Raw genomic sequence first — 21802 nt, 5'->3', positions numbered from 1 at the left:
AATTTTGGAGATTAATCCTTTGTCAGTTGCTTCATTTGCAAATACTTTCTCCCATTCTGAGGGTTGTCTTTTCATCTTGCTTATGGTTTCCTTCGCTGTGCAAAAGCTTTTACGTTTCATTAGGTCCCATTTGTTTATTTTTTTTATTTCCATTTCTCTAGGAGGTGGGTCAAAAAGGATCTTGCTGTGATTTATGTCATAGAGTGTTCTGCCTATGTTTTCCTCTAAGAGTTTGATAGTGTCTGGCCTTACGTTTAGGTCTTGAATCCATTTTGAGTTTATTTTTGTGTATGGTGTTAGGGAGTGTTTTAATTTCATTCTTTTACGTGTAGCTGTCCAGTTTTCCCAACACCACTTATTGAAGAGGCTGTCTTTTCTCCATTGTATATTCTTGCCTCCTTTATCAAAATTAAGGTGACCTTATGTGCGTCAGTTTACCTCTGAGCTTTCTATCCTGTTCCATTGGTCTATATTTCTGTTTTTGTGCCAGTACCATACTGTCTTGATTACTGTAGCTTTGTAGTATAGTCTGAAGTCAGGGAGCCTGATTCCTCAAGCTCCATTTTTTTTCTCAAGATTGCTTTGGCTATTCGGGGTCTTTTGTGTTTCCATACCAATTGTGAAATTTTTTGTTCTAGTTCTGTGGAAAATGCCATTGGTAGTTTGATAGGGATTGCACTGAATCTGTAGATTGCTTTGGATAGTATAGTCATTTTCACAATATTGATTCTTCCAATCCAGGAACATGGTATATCTCTTCATCTGTCTGTGTCATCTTTGATTTCTATCATCAGTGACTTATAGTTTTCTGAGTACAGGTTTTTTACCTCTTTAGGGAGGTTTATTTCTAGGTATTTTATTCTTTTTGTTGCAGTAGTAAATGGGAGTGTTTCCTTAATTTCTCTTTCAGATTTTTCATCATTAGTGTATAGGAATGCAAGAGATTTCTGTGCATTAATTTTGTATCCTGCTACTTACAAAATTCATTGATTAGCTCTAGTAGTTTTCTGGTATCATCTTTAGGATTCTCTATGTATATCATGTCATCTGCAAACAGTGACAGCTTTGCTCTTCTTTTCCGATTTGGATTCCTTTTATTTCTTTTTCTTCTCTGATTGCTGTGGCTAATACTTCCAAGACTGTGTTGAATAATAGTGGTGAGAGTGGGCAACCTTGTCTTGTCCCTGATCTTAGTGGAAATGGTTTCCGTTTTTCACCATTGACAGCGATGTTGGCTGTGGGTTTGTCATATATTAGCCTTCTTTTTTGACATCTCTTAATGCAGCCCTCACCCAAAATTCCTGAGACATCACACACATGTAAACCACCAACAAAGACATTGGGGCAATTGATTTTATCGTAGTGTCACCATGCATTCATTGATATTCAACATGGCAGTGTCAGTAGATTGGAAACCCTCTATTCCTTCTAACTTGAGTTGTCTAACATGTTTATAGGCCAAAATTGAATTCTTATGGTCTATAATAAGCAGTCTCTACTTGAAGTAATTACTGAAGGAAGAAGAAAGGCAGACTAAGAAGTACAGAACTCTATGAACCAGAAATTCCCGTGATCCAAGAATTATAATATGTAATAATTTTAGGTTCTTAATTATCTCTGCCTGCCCCAGATCCTAGAAGAGCATCTACCCCTGAGTATTCGGAACACTGAGAGGTAAAAATATTAGATTTATGGGTTCTTTTTCCTATGGAATGTGTTCCTGTCACTTGGAGGAGTTGAAACAAGACACAAAAATGCTTAATTAGATGTCCTCCTGTTCTGCTACAACCAGTGAAGTTAAGGCTAGAGGAGCAAAGAAACCATGGATCACCACCAACAACAACCACCAGCCTCCTTCCCCCACTCCAGTGTTGCATTACTAAAAGTAAAATAACATTCGTAACACAAAGCAAACTATTAATAAGACAATGAGAAAACACCAAGTTGGAGCATAAAGGAGGATATAAAAATTTAGTATTAAGAGTAATTAGCTTATAATCAATTTCTTCTATTAAAGCTTATTCACAATGATATTTTAAACAAAGTCTGCCAGTTAGAGCCAAGATGAGAAAGGCTTTTTTAAGTTGAGATATAATAGAATAAAATTCACCCTTTTTAAAGTGCCTAATTCAGAATCACTATATTGTATACCCATTACTTATATAATATTGTACATCAACTGTACCTCAGTTAAAAAAAACTATATGCCCTATAGTGTTCATTGTATCACTTTATGTTTCTACATCAATAAAATACAATCACACACACAAAAAGTGCATAATTCAGTAGGTTTTAGTATATTCAACAAGATTTTGTAACCATCAGCACCAATTCCAGGACGTTTTCATCATCCCACAAAAAAATCTGTATTCATTAGCAGTCACTCCCCATTCCCCCCTCCCTCCAACCCCTGGCAATCACTAATCTTTCTGTCTCCATAGGTTTGCCTGTTCTGGACATTTCATGTAAACAGAATCATACGATATGTGTGGTCTTTTTGTCTGGATTCCTTCACTTAGCATAATGCTTTAAAGATTTATCATGTAGCATGTATCAGTACTTCATTCCTTTTTATGGTTAAATAATATCCCACTGTATGAATATACCACATTTTGTTTATCCATTAATCAACTGATGGACATTTCAGTTGTTTCCACTTTTTGGCTACTGTGAATAACACTGCTGTGAACATTCATGTACAAATTTTTGTGTAGACAGAAAAAGGCTTTTGATTTAGCTTTTTTTTTTTTTAAAACAGCCAGCTTCCTTTTTAAAATCAGAAGTACCCTCTTGATGTAGCAGAACTTCCTCTTTCATACATAACTTTTTTTTCCCTGTAGCATCTTATGAGCAAAATTTTTGATGTCGCTTCAGAGTGACTCTCATGTCTTTCTGGACCTGATTCTTCTCACCTCAACACAGGTCCTCACAGCTGAGCTGATTTCCCAGGCTTGCTATGCTACGTGTTTCTGTCACTCACTCAGATGTTCGCAGTTTTGCTGCTTTGTTTATCCCAACAGTTCTTCTTAACTCTGTGGTCTTGATCAGTGCTATTATCTCAGTCTCCAAAGTCATTGTCACCTGAGGCTGGTATGACTTTACATGTTTGTTTATAAAATAAAGGCTAGACTTATTTTAGGACAACACATTGCATATATCGATACAACATTAACTGTTTAACAGTTTTATACAAGTCAAAATAAGTGATTCATGTCTTCAGCAGATGTTCAAAATTTTCTCTATCCTGTGTAATCGACCCATTTTTTTCCTTAAAACATCCCATAGATCTGATGCTTTCTGAAGAGAGTGAATTAATATTGTATATCACCACTGTCTTCATTATCAGAGGGGGAAGGGCAGGGAGCTATGAGAGGATTTGGAAGGCTCTAGAAAATCCATTCTGAGTTCCAAACTAAACTTCAGAGACTGAATTCTACAAAAACAATATGTTGGGTGTCACACACAATTTTATCCTTCTATCTCCTTCCCACTGTCACCTTCCTTTAGGGTACAGGCTCTTTCTGGACTCACGCCTCAGTTCTGTAGGTCATTTCAGGACATGATAAGGGAATATCTTTCCTTGCTTGATATATTGGAGGCTATCCTTAAAACAGTTCTATAGTTTTTAGTCATTTCAGAGAAGCCAGTCTCTCTTGTATGTACCCCTGCCAGGGAACCTGTAAAACCTTATAACCCAAGAATCCACCGCTGAGCTGGTTCTCTTTGAGAAAGGTTATCCTCCTTGCTCAAGCATGTTTGCTCTGGGGGAACATATATGAGATGGTAACACAGGAAAGGAACCCCAGTCAAGGCAGCTGGATCTTAAGGTAGCAACTGATATATCCCAGTCATTCCCACAGCAAGAGAGCACCAGTCTTTTCCATCCTCTATTCATGCTGTCTTAACACAGTTGCCGTGAAGACCAGGTTGGGCCCATGGTCCAGACAGGACATCCTCTGTCTGCAGGCAGTGTATGTGCATGAATGATCTGCAGGCCAAAAAGAAATGCAGGTTGCTGTGCAGGAAACACTTACTATTGGCTAGCTGTCTTGTTAGGATGGACTTCATGTATGCTGCAGAGGACAGGAGAGAGTATCGCATGGTTTATTCCAGAAGGACATTGGGAAGACACTTACAAACGACTCTTTCCATTATAACTGACAAACTTTCCATCTTTGCAAATTGAATTTATAAACTATATGTTTATAGTTTTCTATTCTTCCTCATTCTGTTTAGTTCCTCCCTGGAAAACCTCTCACCTAGAAACAGCTTTTCCCTTCCAGCCCCCAGCCCCAAGGGTTGTACCACTTTCTCTGTGACTAAAGAGAGAAGAGAGTAGATCATAGGCCGTGTTTGCGTCAATAGTGAAATTCCTTGTTTGATCTTTTTCCAGTAAAGAAGAGGTCACTCTAAAAACCATGTTCTTTGCTGCTATGTTTCAGTTATCATATACTTCTTGAAACTAACTCACATTCTCAGACTCCTTCTTGAGCCAAGCAGGTATACTTCCATGCAGACACAAGTAAATATGTAAAGAGCAAATAAACAAACTTCATAGTAGTCTTTCTCCATCAATAACTCATTGCCACAGACCAGTTCTTTCCTAACCCCCTTTAGGGGACCTGGCCTTTCTCCCTGTGAATTTTTTGGAAAGCCGTTGGATAACTAAAAACTTAGAGCTTATTTCACCATCAAAAGACACGGAGAAATGTTTTCTTCCTGCTTAAGAGGGGTAGCAGGACAGCCTCTTAACCATTGTTCTGACTTTGAAACTCCAGAGATTTATAAGAAGTAAATGGAATGAAAGTATTTGCTGTCCTTTGCTCCAAACCAACGTTGTGCTAGGTGCAATGAAGAAAAAAAGGGATCACTTCTTATCTTCTTCATACCTTCAGCACCCAGCGAAGTAACTGCACATAGTAAGTGTCAGAAATATATTTGCTGAGTGATTGAATGACTTTACAATTGACCTTACCCTGAAAAGTTTAGACACTATTGGAAAATATTGCCAGGTTATAAAATAGTGCAGTAGAAGCCCTTTTACCTGAACATGATTGGGATGGATAGTTACTCAGTAGGGAATTGTAAACTCTATCCATGTATTCTGTAAAATGTGTATCTTAGACATTTTATTTTAACTTGGAACATTAATTATTCAGATCTTTTAATGTAGAGCCAAGCCTTTTCTTTGGAAATGAGTGTCATAATTGGAAATTGAAGTTTCATGACATCTTTTTTTAGTAAATCACACTCAGTATATTTGTTAACTGATTTCCAAGAACTTAAGTCAGTAGTGAAGCAATTTGAATGTAGTTACCTTCTAGATTTTAATGATTTTTCTCCTTTCTCTCACCAATAACTAATTTTACAGCAGAAAAATTTTAGTAGTTTTTTGCCGTTACTGAGTGTTTATAAAATATTCAACTTAGGGTTTTTCTCCCCAGTTTTAGAAATATCAACTCTTTTTTTTCCACATTCATATTTCATTAGTTTATGTAATTGAATTGAATTATTACTGTAAAAAGTACAACCAGTATAAACAGATGGGGACAAATACAACCAACTCTTAGTAAGCATAGAACTCAACTACTGAGATAAGAAACATGAGAGCATAACAGAAACTAAACTATTAGCCATGAACCAGTGTGTCCTGTGCATTGGTGGTTCTCTTATAGGTAAAATGGAGAGCATTGCTTCGTCCAGAGAATAAGTTAAGTGGAAGTCATTCAAGAAAGATTCTACAATATTTTATTAAGAGAATTGCAATAAGGGGGCTTAAAATAGATAATCCTTCATGAAATAGGTAAAATTTGAGTTGAATTTCAAAGGATGGTTAAAGTGTGTATAATTTGAGGAGAAGGAGTATTCTCAGGAAGGGGATGAAAAGTCACACCCCTGAAGCCACGGGTTGTTGTAGGAAGGGGAGGAATACAACTAAGGTGTGGCTAAATTGAAAAAGCATTAAATCACAAGTCTAAAAACCCAGTTGCATCCATAACAGACTTTTTTAATGTTTTAATTTGGAGGTAAATAATGAAGGAGGAATTAGAGCGTTATAGGCAAGAGTGTAGGGAAAGCCACCTAGCTCAAAGAGTTAACCTGAATGAGAGAAAATTGGGGAGACAAAGGAGAGGCCCAGGTTGAAGCAGTAGACCAGTGGTTTCAATGTAATCCTCTTTCAATCATAGTATATATTGAGAGCTTTCAGGTAAGATTTTGTATGAGTGGAGAATTCTACAGCTTAAAAAGAAATTTGAAAACTACAGGTTTAGGCATATAAGCCCAATATACATGTTATAAAGTGTTACCAGACTGTCTTAAAATCAAGAAAAAAACTTAAGTTGTAGGAAACAATGGAAAACCAAAGAATTTAATTCCCAGTAAATTAGACAAAGTTTCAGCAGAAGAGAATCGTAAGCTGTTTTTGGTTTGGGGGTTTATTTGGTAATATTTGGTTTATATTTTCTAGAAGTAGAAAATCAGTATGGATTGAAAAATATGGATGACTGAAAATAAATATTTAATTCTAAATATTAAACATGAGATAATACTTGAAGAATCGCTTGTAAATAACTATGAGGCAGCTATTCAATTTATGATAAAATAATAGAATTTTTTTTAAATCTGAGATTTCTTGAAAGCTTAAGAAAAATGAGTCACAAATTCAAGATGTATTATGTCATTGCTATTTGATCATTTTTTGTACCTTTATTAGAACCAAATTTCATTCACTTCTGTGTATCTAAATCTGCTTTCTTTTGGCATTCCATCATTCCACTTTCTTAACCAGTGCTTTGACAATAAATTTTCAAATGTATCCAGATTCAGAATCACTTCTAAAAAGTATGCTTGATCACTCGATAGTCTTCTGCAAACTAACCAAAAAAAAAAAGATTTGATTTTAAAATCTGAGACTAACAAATCTCTTTGTATATTCCTGTTTGAGGATGATAGTGTTTTTCTCCATATTTTGACTGGTTATATCTAGAAGGTTTTAGACATTTGCTTCCCTTCAAATAAGAAATTTTTTTAAATTATTTTTTAAATGATAGTTTCAAATTTGAAGTGCAGCATGTTCTTTTTTTCATAAAATATTAAATAGCAAAATCAAAAATGCTCTACATGTTCTCTCCTAGCTTGAGGAGAAACTGTTTTATGTGGATTGACACCTCATGTACTCTGAGTTTAAGAAGTTAGCATTATCTGAGAAGTCACTATTTTTAGGTCCAGCTGTAATGTTTCTAACTTTGGTGCTCAGAGTAGTGGGTGCTTCCTTTCCCAGAAGGCTCTGTATTCTCCACATGGGCAGGTCAGTTTGACATAAAGCTACCTACAAGGAGCAACAGGCCCATTGCAGCCCGTGTTTCTTACTTGAAAATTATGAGCAGGTCTTGGGAGCCACAGGCTGTATTTGGGAACCAGCTGCATGTCAGTACAAGCATGGATTGTGGTCCCTGGAGGCTGGGAGAGCACAATGATTGAACTTAATTTCTTTGGGAGATAAGAAGAAAAAAAAATACCTTTCTACCTGACGAGATTGACAACTTATTAAGTCTGACTATCTTCAGAAGTGTGCTGGACAGTTTGATAAGTAAACATCCACTTTTCAAAGATGATGATCAAGGAAACATCTCTACGAAGGGACCCGGATTTAAGGGGAGAGTTAGCTTTCCTGGCAAGGGGCTGTGATTTTGTTCTCCCGTCACGGTTTAAGAAGCGGCTGAAGTCATTTCAGCAGACACAGGTTTGAAACTTGGGTGTTTCTTTTAAAATATTTTTATTACTAATAAAACCACCCAGTGAACTAACTTACGAATAATTTTACAGCTCACTTGATATTAGATCAAGGAATTAATCTGTGTCCTCTATTCAGCTATTTCCAGAGAGCTATTTGTAGAGAGATTCCAACAGGTTTAAAAATAGACCTTCTGGACCTGAAGTACAGTACTCACATTTTTCTCTTGTAGAGAGGGAATCCAGTTTTAGAGACAATTAAATACAACTTAACAAATATTTTACAATTTAGAATTTTTCATAGAAATATCTTTGAGAAGTTAGAATTTCCATGTTAAAATCCTTGTTTGCACTTTGATTCAGTAGACTAAATTTGTATTAACATACATGTATCTGTAATGAATCTTTTTAAAAAAAGAACATTGATCCTGATAGTCTTTTTTTTTTTTGAAAGAACTATTTTTATACATATAGGCAGTTGTGTGTCTGTGATATACTGTGTGTAGGGAGCAAAGGATGGCAGTTACTCCTGGGTTGTGAAAGAATGTCTTCCCTCAGCTGTGAGGTTGAGTCATTTCTGCCTGCAGGGGCTGCTTGCAGAGATCGTGCTTATTTACTTACAACTGTAGAGCCAGTGTCTCATCAAACAAGTTCCCTAGCACTGAATACAATACAGATCAAGGGCCATATCAATGATGGACATCCAGAATCCAGCAAGAAACCATAGTTTTGTAGTTATTCTGACCTAAAGTAATTTCAAATTATTTGAGTGAATGATATGAAATTGTGTTTTTAAAAATAGGTCAAAAATGGCCAAATATTGGAAATGCTACAGTAACATAAGGGTACTGTTCAGAATGAATATCTAAATGATACTGTGTAGGGGAAGACTGTAATGGAGAATTGAGATACTTTACCCAGCTAATTCTGTTTTAATGCTGTTCCTAGATTTGAATGAAATAGTTTTATTTAAAGTGGGCAGATGCTAAACTTGGTAAATCTGACGAACTTTATATTACTGTTTTATTCTATAATGTTATAAAGCGTCAGTTTTATTAAACTGCTTTAAGACTTAAATTATATGTCTCCTATTGAACCCAGTGGAAAGTAAATCAATACACCTGAAAAGTTCAAAGTAAATGCATTCTTTTTATCTTTAAGTATTAACATCAGTTTTATTAAATATGGACTTAAATAGTGAATTAGTAAATACTTCCCTGTTAGTGAACTGCTCTGTGTTAAGTACACTGAGGAAAGCAAAGTAGACTATTATATAATTGAATATTTTCCCATTCAAATTAAAACTTTGACAAATAGCCAGGGTTTGTTCTGAATGTCACTTATTTCTGTCAAAGCAAAAGTATAGAGTTAACACTGAAGGGCTTGCTCTAAACCTTCTCCAGTATTGTGTGTTCACTAGAATATTGAGTTTCATTCCCAGTGGAACCAGTGGTCTCAATCCTATGGTTATAATTGCCCTGAAGTTATCCATAACTACCCTGGATGTCACACCATGGGAAACATTTTTGAGAAACAAAAAAGAATTTTGGTAACTGTATATTTGTACTCTCACAAATCTCTTTCAGCATAGAATAATAGAAAGGAAATGACACTAATACAAGTGACCTAAGTAAAGCCCCTGAAGAATTATATGCCTTATTTTAGAAATTTAAGAACAGTTTCTACTGTTATTGACTCATAGGACTATGTAATAATAATTGCAGATTTAGCACTAAGGCAGAGACAATTGTTTACTTAAAAGAGATTATCAAAAGTAGTTAAATCAAAAGTAGTTTGTAAACTTTAAATTGCCTTACAAGTGTAAATGATTATTTTATTTATTATTGAATCTGAAGGACCATGCCAAGTTATGGGGTCTTTTTTTGCGGTACTTGGGCCTCTCACTGTTGTGGCCTCTCCTGTTGCGGAGCACAGGCTCCAGACGCGCAGCCTCAGGGGCCATGACTCACAGGCCTAGCTGCTCCGCGGCATGTGGGATCTTCCCACACCAGGTCACGAACCCATGTCCCCTGCATCGGCAGCTGGACTCTCAACCACTGCGCCACCAGGGAAGCCCCCAAGTTATGTTTAATCTTTTGAGAACCCCATCCTTTGGCCTTGTGACTCATTTTCTTAAATAAGCCATTTCTCCGCCCAGCACAGTTTTGAGCCTCTTCCCTATGTTACATCCTGTAATTTCCTTTAATCCTCACAACAGCCTTCCAAGAAGAAGGGGTTATAATCTGTTTTATTACTGAAATTCTAAAAGGTTAAGTAACTTTCCTGAGGTCACAGAGCTAGTAAGCCATCACTGATTTTTGTTAAGTTTTTCATATTTCATTGGCGTCACTTCCCTCTGCCATGTCTTCCTTGACTATTGCTTTATATGAGTGATATCCTGATACTGCAGCAAAGGCTTGGTGTGACCAACTGGGCTTCGTATCCCCAATAGTATTAATATATGAGCAGATTCCACTCTGTATTAATGTCAGATATTAACATGAGAAATGGGCCATGTTTAATAAAAGTAGGAGATTAAATCATATTTATCTCATATTTATATGAATGAAGCCTGTCTTCCTATAATACTTATGCTTTTCAAAGGTAGCTAAAACTTTTACCCTGAATTTAAAAATCATGTTATAAGTCCATATGTCAAAAGGGAATATGATATTCAGATCTACTTCATACTGATAAATCATTGTTCAGACTTTAGGAATGGCATTAGGATATAATTTAAGGAAGGAGAACACTCGAGTAATATTCTGTGTTCACAGTGAATTTAAAATAAATTTAGCTAGTCAACAGTCATGTCCATCTTTCATACCTTACGTAGCATTTAATAATGCCATGCTCATGAGCCTTGATAGATAATTTGGTCAAAATTAAGAATAGAAATTAAACTCTGAAAATCTTCATGGAATCTTTTTTGCTTTTTCTGTTAGGAATCTCAGAACTAAATTTAGTCTTCATTGCTAAAATAAACTTCTACCTGAATATTAGTGTACCTCCCCTCCCCTTTCCCTAAATCATGGTTACTTAGTCTCCCTGTTGCCCCCCAACCTTTTAATACTGTCCTTTCTATGTCTCTTTATGGTACACCACATCAAATCCTTTTTGGAAAAAGGAATGATATAAACTATTAAAGAATTAATAAACTGTAAAGAGAGTTTGGTTGTGGTGAAATTAATGACCATGATTCTTGTCTATTAGAGTATACTAAAAACGAGAGAACTGTGTATCTCGGAAAAAATAGCATGCCCCTGGTGGCAAGTCAGTCAGCCTGGTAGAAGACATTCTAAAACTAAAATGCTTTAATTTTCTTAACAAAGACTTTCTTTGCATCAGGGACTAGCTGTGATTCTACCTAGATAAAGTCAAACTAGGGAAGAAGGTAGAAGGACAGCCCCCACAGTACATTTTAAATCTACATATTTAAAAAGAACTCATTCTGTTTGCCTACTGAAGGACAGGTAGAGATGCATAGAAACACCAAGAACAGTCTTCAAGGAGAATTTACTAATCCAGGTCCAACAGACTGAGAATTCACCTTAAGGTCCTTAATATGTCAACTGACCTTGCTCTTAAATGTCTCGCTCATCACTGGTGGGAAAATGTACTGTAGGATTTTTTAAGCACAAATCTATGTAGACTCTAGTATTGACAGATAAGTAATGTACTGATTGATTCAGTGTAGATAAGCATTCCCTCAGAGCATGCTTACCCCTGCCTATAGTTGAGTGAGCTCTTCATCTGTACTGCTTCTAATTGTGGTTTCTTGTGTTTATACCCAACTTCCTATTACTGGTGAGGACTTTCCAGTAATATATACTGTTTAGAATATTTGTGTCTCATAATCATATTTTCTTTCCAGATTCAAAATAAACCAGAAAAGAAACCTGGAACACCACTTCCACCTCCAGCCACCTTTGCAAGTAGTCCCCGACCTCTCTCCCCTGCTCCTCACGTGAATAATGTTGTGAATGCAACATTATCCATCAACATTCCACGGTTCTACTTCCCTGAAGGACTCCCCGATGCCTGCAGTAATCATGAACAGACTCTAAGCAGAATTGAAACTGCTTTCCTGGATATTGAAGATCAGAAAGCAGACATTTATGAAATGGGAAAAATTGCAAAGGTAATATAACTACTAAATGACGCATAATCTCCCTTTCTCTAGCAATCCCAATCTCCCTCTCTTTATTACCTCCTTGCTCTCTGTTTGTAAGCATACATAGATCTTTTTTTCCATATTGAAAAAATGTATTTGATACTGATGTATTAGCTATGGTTCTACTTTTTGGAACTCTTAAGTTTGAAAAAAGCCTTAGTGGTTTCCTAGTCCATCCTCCTATTTAATATAGGAATTCCATCCATGGCATCACCAACACATAAATTCATTATCTGCTTGAATGCCTTCAGTGACAGGAAACTCACTACCTTGTCAAGCAGCCTGTTCCATCATTAAATAGCCTTCCTTTTTAGAAAAATTTCCCTTGTGTTGAATACAAATCTCTCTTTTTTGTTCTCATTCATTGGTCATAACTCCTTGCCCTGAAGCCAGACAAGGAACAATTAGGCCAGCTCAACACTGAAGTCTTCTCAGAAATAAGTGGATTTGCCACTAGGAAGCAAGTCTGTGATACTTTTCAATATATCCAACTGCTTCTAATTTAAGGTCTTAGTCCCTAATGCTAAGACTACTGTAACATCTTTAGTAACGGATTCTACACCTCCAGCCTCCTCCTAGAACAGTTAATACTGAGTATAATCATCAGTTTATATTTGATCATGTCATTCCCCAGCTCAGCAATATTCAGGGATTCCTACCATCTATAGGAGTGCTTTGTTTTGTTTGGGTTCTGTTTTTATGACGCATGTATACTGAAGAGTCAGATCATACCTCAGGATTTAGCAGTGGTCTCAAGCTGTGCTTCAAGAGACAGAGGGGTTTTAGTAGGCTCAGGGCTGCATGTGGACAACTAGACACCAAGTGGGAGTTCCCAAGACCCTATGCACCCTTCTACTGGGAACGCTTCCTCTGCTTTCAGGAATAATATTTGAAAGTTTGAAAACTACTGCTTTTGAGGATAAAACCCAAACTACTGTTCCCTGCATGGGCCTGACCCACCTGCCCTCCCACAGGCTTGCCTCTGCTTTTGGGCTCTCATAGTTCTCCCCTCCAAAATGGGCTTCCACTCTGCCACTCCCACGTCACCCATCCTCTAAGACCTAGGTTCCATTGTGTCCTGAGAGACATCCCTGAACCCCTGCCCTGTCATGTCCCATCCTCTCTCCTACCTCTAACCTCAGAACATTTGTTACCACTGTTAAATAATTTGTAAGTAGAGTGATTTTAAGGGAAGTGGAAAAGAATCCTTTTTTTATTCCTTTTTTCGTCACCGCCCCCCAATCTTAGAACTTGCTTTTTGACCCCGTAGAATGTTTCTAGTGAAAAACAACCTCTTTCATTCCAGAAGTAAGAGCTCACCTGCTTCTCCTCTATTGTACATATGAGGAAACTGAAGTCCTACAAGTATGTACGTGTAGTCACAGAGCTTGTCCATGTCAGGAGACATGTCCTCTGACTCCTGCATTGTGCTGTTTCTACCCTATCTCCCCTGGACGTATGCTAACATACCATCAGCTGACTTCCAAGCTATATCCACCCAAATAAGTTATAAGTTCTATCAGGACATTGGCATTTTCTTACCCCAAGCTTTGAGAGATGGCTATTTTATGAATCAAGTGGCAAATTATCTGAGTGGGCTAGAATGATGAATCTAAATCCAAAAGATAGAATTTAGCAAGGATGAATGAAGTCTAATTTGGAGATAACACGTTAATCGCATAAATGCCAAACAGGGTATGTCTAACATGGTAACAATTTGTGTGAGAGAGGCATGAGGTTTCACGGACCACTTCGGGCAGGCAATCAGGAGAGACTGCAGATTGCAGGATGTGGTAGTCCCCCGGTGGCCTGCTGGGCTCCCCACATCTGGAGAGCCAGTCAGTGACTCGTGCCTCACTGCCGGAGACCTGTAGCCTGCTCTGCCTTGAAGGTCTCTGGGTCGACCTTCCTCCTCTAAGTATTCCCAGCGCCTGACTGAGGAGCCTGCCTGCTGTGCTGCCTCCACCCTCCTGCTCTGGCTCTCCCACCTGGCTGGTGGTAGCCCTGCCCTGCCTGTGGCTCAGGGGCCGCCAGCACTCCACAGTGCATGCACAGTGAGAGGAGAGCAGAGAGCCTGAGGACTCCACATGGTCACGAGAAGTGTAGGAAAGAGCGTAGTCAAGTCAGGGAAGGGGTTTACATGTGGGGAGTCAGAGGGAGGACTTTCCTATTTACAGGCAGTGAGGATCAGTCTGTAGGTGGCATCAGGAAAAACTGCCAGTGTTGAAGCTGACAACATAAGAAGTTTAAAAAGATAGAAAACTATTTTGTTTAGTAGCCATAGTAACAGGCATTTATGTGACAATTTACTGTTTATACCAAATTATCATGTGGCACAATAGCCAGTATACACATACATGTCTGATTAACTGGTCTGAATTATACTTGATTATAGCCCTAAGTTCCATTCAGGGGTGCCAAACATTTGTGTTCACTGCTCTTAGACCTTAATTGTCAGCTCAGATAGCAAAGTGAACTGCTCATACTTTTAAAAAGTTAAAACTAACATTGCATGTAAAGATGAGGATGTGTGTATCATGACCTCAGAAGTACTGTATCAGCTCGTTTTATTGGATTTTGCCTCTTTGTTCTTAAAATCATTTATTTTTTAAAAATTCATTTAATCATGTCTTCCAGTTAGCTAGGCTCATGGAATCCAGCTTTTCCTTGGCTACGGCCAGTCTGTTGGCACTCACTAAATCAGTCTTACTTTCCGCCATTCTTTGCTCTGTAGACCGTCCTCATCCTTTGGCAGTGCCTGCATCACTCACCCTCGTGTGCTTGTGTTCTCACGACAGCTTGGCTATAGGAAAGGAGAAGACAACCCCTGGGGGACAACGAAGGAGGAGGTGGTCAGAGCAATAAATGAACGTTTTTATGGATTCTTATAGTTTATAAAGCTACTTGGAGGACTTTCCCTGGTGGTCCAGTGGTTAAGAGTCCGCCTGCCGATGCAGGGGACATGGGTTCGTGCCCCGATCTGGGAAGATCCCACATGCTGTGGAGCGGCTGGGCCCGTGAGCCATGGCCGCTGAGCCTGTGTATCCGGAGCCTGTGCTCCACAACGGGAGAGGCCACAGCAGTGAGAAGCCTGCGTACCGCAAAAAAAAAAAAAAAAAAAAAAAGGTCCACATCAAAAGAAAAGAGAAAAATCTCTCTCTTATAAAGCTACTTGGAAGCCCAGCTTGAGTTTACAGTCTACTCTCCATGATGCTTAAGTGTAGCTGTAGAGACTGGGGTCTGTTTTTTAAGTGCAAAGAAAACCCTGTGTTTATGAAATCTGCATCTGTTGAAGTTTAGCTCATTCATCTTCAGCCTCAAACAGCATGGAGAGATTAATGTCCATTTCTGATTAAATTCTCAGTGTGTAGTTTGTACTTTTTTCCACAGCTTTAAGTAGTGATGGAGAAGAAATGACTAGAGAATGAATCTAAGAGGAACAAAAGCAGCATAGGAACAGAAACTGAGGAACGGCAAGGGAAGTATTTTTCACCACTGAGTTTTAGCCTCTAACAGAAAGTTGAGGGATAAGAATGAAAGTCTTCTGAACCGTACAAAGCCCTCCAGCTCCTCTCATTGGCTGATACAGTACCATCTTGACCCATCGTGCCTGTGGCCTGTAAGCTAGCCTCTTTTTTTCTTCATCTGCAGAACTGGATAAAAATACCCGCCCTCTTCTGTATGGGATCATGTCAGGGCCAAATGAAATAACGGGCGTGAGACATTTTAAAATGTTAAAGAACATTACAAATATTGGGTGATCATCTCTTCCTATGTATCATTAGACAACCTTGCTTTCAGTTCTTTTATGTTGTTGGGCCATTTTTAGATCTAATTATAGGTGTCAGTCAAGCTTTCTTTGCTCCAGCAACGCTGACTCTTGCCTCCTCCTCTAAACCTCAGTTTCCTAAACCCATTTTCAGCACGCCCTGTACCTCCTCACTTGTCATCCAGTCTTTTCCTTTGTAAAAAGCCTTAACATGAGCTTGTTCTCTCCTTTGTTATAAAAGTTTCTATTCTGTTGTTCTCAGATTGATATCATTTACCTTTTTTTTAGGTTCTTATTGATCTCCTGACTCCCTTTATCTTTTTTTTTTGTCTGCAAGAAACCCACTTAATTTAAAAAAAATTTTTTTAACATCTTTATTGGAGTATAATTGCTTTACAATGCTGTGTTAGTTTCTGCTGTACAACGAAGTGAATCAGCTATATGTATACATATATCCCCATATCCCCTCCCTCTTGCATCTCCCTCCCACCCTCCCTGTCCCACCCCTCTAGGTGGTCACAGAGCACCGAGCTGATCTCCCTGTGCTATACGGCTGCTTCCCACTAGCTATCTGTTTTACGTTTGGTAGTGTATATATGTCAATGCCACTCTCTCACTTCGTCCCACCTTACCCTTTCCCCTCCCCGTGTCCTCAAGTCCATTCTCTATGTCTGCATCTTTATTCCTGTCCTGTCCCTAGGTTCTTCAGAACCACTTTTTTTTTAGACTCCATATATATGTGTTAGCATACGGTATTTTTCTCTTTCTGACTTACTTCACTCGGTATGAGAGACTCTAGGTCCATCCACCTCACTACAAATAACTCAATTTCATTTCTTTTTATAGTTGAGTAGTATTCCATTGTATATATGTGCCACATCTTCTTTATCCATTCATCCGTTGATGGACACTTAGGTGGCTTCCATGTCCTGGCTATTGTAAGTAGAGCTGCAGTGAACATCGTGGTACATGACTGTTTTTGAATTATGGTCTCCACAGGGTATATGCCCAGTAGTGGGATTGCTGGGTCATATGGTAGTTCTATTTTTAGCTTTTTAAGGAACCTCCATACTGTTCTCCCTAGTGGCTGTATCAATATACATTCCCACCAACAGTGCAAGAGGGTTCCCTTTTCTCCACACCCTATCCAGCATTTACGGTTTGTAGATTTTTTGATGATGGCCATTCTGACTAGTGTGAGGTGATACCTCATTGTAGTTTTGATTTGCATTTCTCTAATGATTAGTGATGTTGAGCATCCTTTCATGGGTTTTTTGGCAGTCTGTATATCTTTGGAGAAATGTCTGTTTAGGTCTTCTGCCCATTTTTGGATTGGGTTGTTTGTTTTTTGATATTGAGCTGCATGAGTTGCTTGTAAATTTTGGAGATTAGTTCTTTGTCAGTTGCTTCATTTGCAATTATTTTCTCCCATTCTGAGGGTTGTCTTTTGGTCTTGTTTATGGTTTCCTTTGCTGTGCAAAAGCTTTGAGGTTTCATTACGTCCCATTTGTTTATTTTTGTTTTTCTTTCCATTTCTCTAGGAGGTGGGTCAAAAAGGGTCTTGCTGTGATTTATGTCATAGAGTGTTCTGCCTATGTTTTCCTCTAAGAGTTTTATAGTGTCTGGCCTTACATTTAGGTCTTTAATCCATTTTGAGTTTATTTTTGTGTATGGTGTTAGGGAGTGTTCTAATTTCATTCTTTTACATGTAGCTGTCCAGTTTTCCCAGCACCACTTATTGAAGAGGCTGTCTTTTCTCCATTATAGATTCTTGCCTCCTTTATCAAAAATAAGGTGACCATATGTGTGTGGGTTTATCTCTGGGCTTTCTATCCTGTTCCATTGATCTATGTTCCTGTTTTTGTGCCAGTACCATATTGTCTTGATTACTCTAGCTTTATAGTATAGTCTGAAGTCAGGGAGTCTGATTCCTCAAGCTCCATTTTTCTTTCTCAAGATTGCTTTGGCTATTCGCTCACTCCCTTTATCTTAATCCTTTGTTTTTAAGCCGATGCAGGCCAGCCATACATTTTTTTTAAATGGTCAAAGTGTAATGTCTGCAGCCCTTGCCATCCACTGCCCTTCCAGTTTTTTCTTTTGGCATTTTCTCCAAGAGCCCAGTACCCTCATGTTGTCCAACCTTTGGCTGCTCAGGGTGACCCACTACAAGAAAAACAAGTCAGCCCTTTTCCATCTACTTCAAAACATATCTATTCTGTACCTTATCTCTTAGGATTCTGCCTTTGGGTCATAAAAAATTTGTAAATGTTAATCCCAGTGATTTACTACTCTTTATGAGCTGATGTGTACACATTTGAACTGGAGTCTTTTGAATAAAAGACTGTAATCCAAGGAAATGAAAGTTTTTAATAGTGGAAGTAGCCCCACGGGAGATAGTACGTGCACAGTCCCTGGAAGTGTTTCGCTGAGTTGGTGATCCCTCCCCAAGGATGAACTAGAAGATTCCTGATCCCTTCCAGTTCTGAAAACTCCGTAGTGGCTCTAGTGGTGGGAGCTTCGAGCACCTTGGCAAGCCAGTTCCAGTCCCTCCTTGTAGTTTCTCCCTTTTTGTCGCTCTGCACCCCCCACCTCCATAATACAGGCAATTCTTTCATCTTTCCCAGCAGTTACCAACAGCCTGTCATAGTTAAGAGCGTTTTCTTGGCAAACCACCATCCTGCATGAAAGGAAGGATTGGGATTGGGGAAAGTGGGTCTGACAGTTACCACCCAAAGTATGTTAATTGTAAGCTTTGTACCTTGGCAGTCATAATTTATACAGTAAACAAAATCCGTTTGTTTGCTAAGCAACACCTTTCCCTCATTCTTGACCTCAGTGGAGGTATTTGACCTCTGGACTTAAGATATCTTAAATTCCATCCTGCTTGCAGAACATGCTTTAGTGGCCCTGGCAGAAGCAATCTCGTATTTCTGCCCTGTACTTACCTCCCTTGGCCTGAATCTCACCATCCATACCCTCATCTCTGACATGAACCCAGCAGCCCTGGGCATTCTCTCAGCATAACTGATCTCAGATGAGGTACTATGCAGGCTTCTGTGGGGATCCTCCATGCACTGAGGCCTCACATCAGGAGCAGCTTCACTTCAACGTAATGTGGGTTCACATCCAGTCATCTGTCAGAGGGGAAGCTTCCCTTTGTAGAATAAGGCTCAACAGATCCTATATCTAATATGAATAATAAGAATATCTTTATCCAATAACAAGATGGGACTCTTTGAAGAGCTTCAGAGTTGGGAATACATTTTATGTGTATATACAAAATTGGGATCATTTAGAGACTATTTCTCCACTAATATTTAGATATTATTATTACTTGGAAGAATTTTCCCTCTAGAAAAAAAGCAGGTTAATTTGGGACAGACTGTCTCTTATAAGAGTATAAGAATAATTTTTCTTAATTGAAACAAAGAGCTTTTTTATTGAGGAGAAAAAAATCATTATCTTTTAGGGTATTGTATTTTAGTTCTTTCTAAGGCTTTTCTAATATGTAGTCGTTTGTGGTATATTCTAAATAAATAATAGCATTTTAATTTTTGCCTTTCAGCTTTCACCTGAATTGTATCCATTTAAATAGATTTAGAGCTGTTTTCTTGAACAGTCCAGGCTTTTCTGGTTCTTCTTGCACCTGGGGCTTAATAACACACTAAGCGAAGGAGAGAGAGGGAGAGGGGTGATAGAGTGTATTGACACCAAGTGAGTGAGCAAACAAGGTGGCTGTCTTTTCCTGCCATAGGAGGGAATGGCATATACACAACCATGGCGTTCAGTCACTTCTTTTTTTTTTTTTTTTTTTTTTTTTTTTTCTTTTTGCGGTACGCGGGCCTCTCACTGTTGTGGCCTCTCCCGTCGCGGAGCACAGGCTCCGGACGCGCAGGCCCAGCGGCCATGGCTCACGGGCCCAGCCGCTCCGCGGCACATGGGATCCTCCCAGACCGGGGCACGAACCCGCATCCCCTGCACCGGCAGGCGGACTCCCAACCACTGCGCCACCAGGGAGGCCCAGTCACTTCTTTTTTTTTCCTGAAGGTAGAACATATATGATGTAAGAGTGGTAGGAAGGGAGGGAGATCCGGTTGTTTTTTCAGGTTAGGGGAAAGAAACATCACCATACATGCACTTGAAGAAAAGGCAAATGGATTTTCATTTTCTTCATTAAACATGTCATCTTCTTCTTTTGTTTCCCCTCTGTCTTGCTGAATCTACCCCAGCTGATGCATCTGCCTCTGCCCCAGTTTTGCTCCTCCAAGGGCCCTTCTGTCCACTGGGGCATGAAGGGTAAAAGCCACAAAGGCCCTTTCTTTGGCCGTGTCATCTCTTCACTGCCCCTTGGCTTACGCTGTATTTGTGCTTTATTTGCAGGTCTGTGGCTGTCCTCTTTATTGGAAAACCCCCATGTTCAGGGCTGCAGGGGGAGAGAGGACAGGATTTGTGTCAGCCCAGTCATTCATTGCCATGTGGAGAAAGTAAGTATGAGAGCAGTTACTCTGGGGCTGGGCAAGGAATTGTCCGGCCCTCATGACATGCTTTATAAAAGTCACTTATTTTACTCATTTATTAATTTTCCCCTTATCCTTTGTTTCAACAAGTAAAATTCAATGATTCACAACTTTTTATGCCCACACACAAATTCTTTCCCTAAGCCTTTATCTTACATGTCTCTAATCGGTAAAACAGATCTTCAGAAATACTTCTTTAATAACTATTTGGTAGTTTCTTAGTTTCACTTGTTAACAGTTTGAGTCTTAGGATTTGACTCTCGCAGCAGTGACATAAATGCTCCTTTAAGGGGAGCAAACCACACATGTCACATGCTTCCATTCTCATGTGATCAAATTTAGAATTGTATGTAGTTGATTTCTTAAAAATAGCTGAATTCTAGTAGATTTTAGTTATTACTTTTTGAAAGCTCCAGTTAAGGAACAAAGGAATAGTACATCTATCAAGATACTCCTGGATTTTAACATCCTGACAAGTTTTCTTGAATTCAAATCCAACTTTCTTCTCTCTTTTATTTTTTTCTCCCTTCTTTCTTCTTTAGAAGTTATTTCTTGATATATTCATCAATTTAAGAGACTGTTATAGCATGCCCCTTCTCCCTCTTTTAACTGATCAGCCTTCTTTAAATATGCTCTTCTCATCTTTTCTGGGCTAGATACCCTTCCTGATGAACTATCAGGAAATGCTGTTCACCTGATGTCACTATCATCATCATCATTATTTAAAATCAACATATAATAGCAGCAAAATTCAGCTTACAGATTCTTCTGATTCTTTCATGCCACCTCAAAGCCCTTAGTAGTATAATGCTTGAGAACATAATAGGTGATTAATAACTGTATTCTTATTTTGAAAAATCTAGCAGCAAGTTGAGTTCACCACGTTCTTCTTGCATTACAATAGAACTAAAGTGATCAGGGGATATAAGACTACCAGTTGATGGACTTCTTTTAAAGAACGACATCAAAGCTAAAAGTTATAAATGCTTCATGTTTTCCAGGTGAATTTTAGTCATTTTGTTACAGGGAATAGTTCTAAGTTGTTCAAATACCAAGGACTAGAACCACTCCTCATATACCAGCAGGATGACCCTCCACAGTCAGGGCCATGGTCACCATTCCACCTCTCCTATAGCAAATAGGAAACAGCTAGATAAAAATCTTAAAAAAAATTTTTTTGTGTGCAGTTGTAAAAGAAGAATTCCTTAGAGTCTAGAATTAGCAAAAAAGCACTAATTAGGAGTAAACCAGTAAAAGAATTGGCATTTGCCCTTCTGGCTGTCTCTGGCACCATAGAACCTGAGGGAAGAAAATAGAGCCAAGGGCCTGAACAATAGGGGGGTCAGCTTGGATTCTCTACCAGTAAAGCCAGGACTTCAGCTGGGTGGTCTGCTTGTCTATTATTAATTATTACTGTTGTTATTAGAAATCAGTGTATAACAGTAGCAGAACTGAAGATCTTGAAATGTGTAGACGTTCTAGCTTTCATTCAGCTAGCTTCTCTCCCCCTGGTAGGTGCCAGGCCCTGAAAAATGCCTCAGGTGGAGTGTGAACAAGGGATAGAAAGAATAGGGATGTTACACAGCTCTTGTCCTGGGTATCTTCAGC

At 38.7% G+C, this 21802-nt stretch overlaps 1 protein-coding gene across 5 annotated transcripts in view; it reads left to right on the top strand.

Moving 5' to 3' along the window:
* Window positions 1-21802, top strand: part of PPP2R3A (protein phosphatase 2 regulatory subunit B''alpha) — a 217192-nt gene that overhangs the window by 74806 nt on the left and 120584 nt on the right. For all 5 annotated transcript variants that reach the window (XM_081235603.1, XM_081235605.1, XM_081235602.1 and 2 more), the window contains 2 exons: window positions 11609-11875; window positions 20058-20161. In XM_081235603.1, the coding sequence (XP_081091729.1) occupies window positions 11609-11875; window positions 20058-20161 (371 nt within the window). The remainder of the gene's footprint in view (window positions 1-11608; window positions 11876-20057; window positions 20162-21802) is intronic.

The sequence above is a fragment of the Mesoplodon bidens genome (assembly GCF_964165515.1).
Source record: "Mesoplodon bidens genome assembly, chromosome: 5".
Taxonomy (NCBI): domain Eukaryota; kingdom Metazoa; phylum Chordata; class Mammalia; order Artiodactyla; family Ziphiidae; genus Mesoplodon; species Mesoplodon bidens.
The sequence above is the reverse complement of the archived record's forward strand: the minus strand, read 5'-3'. Positions and strand labels throughout refer to the sequence as shown.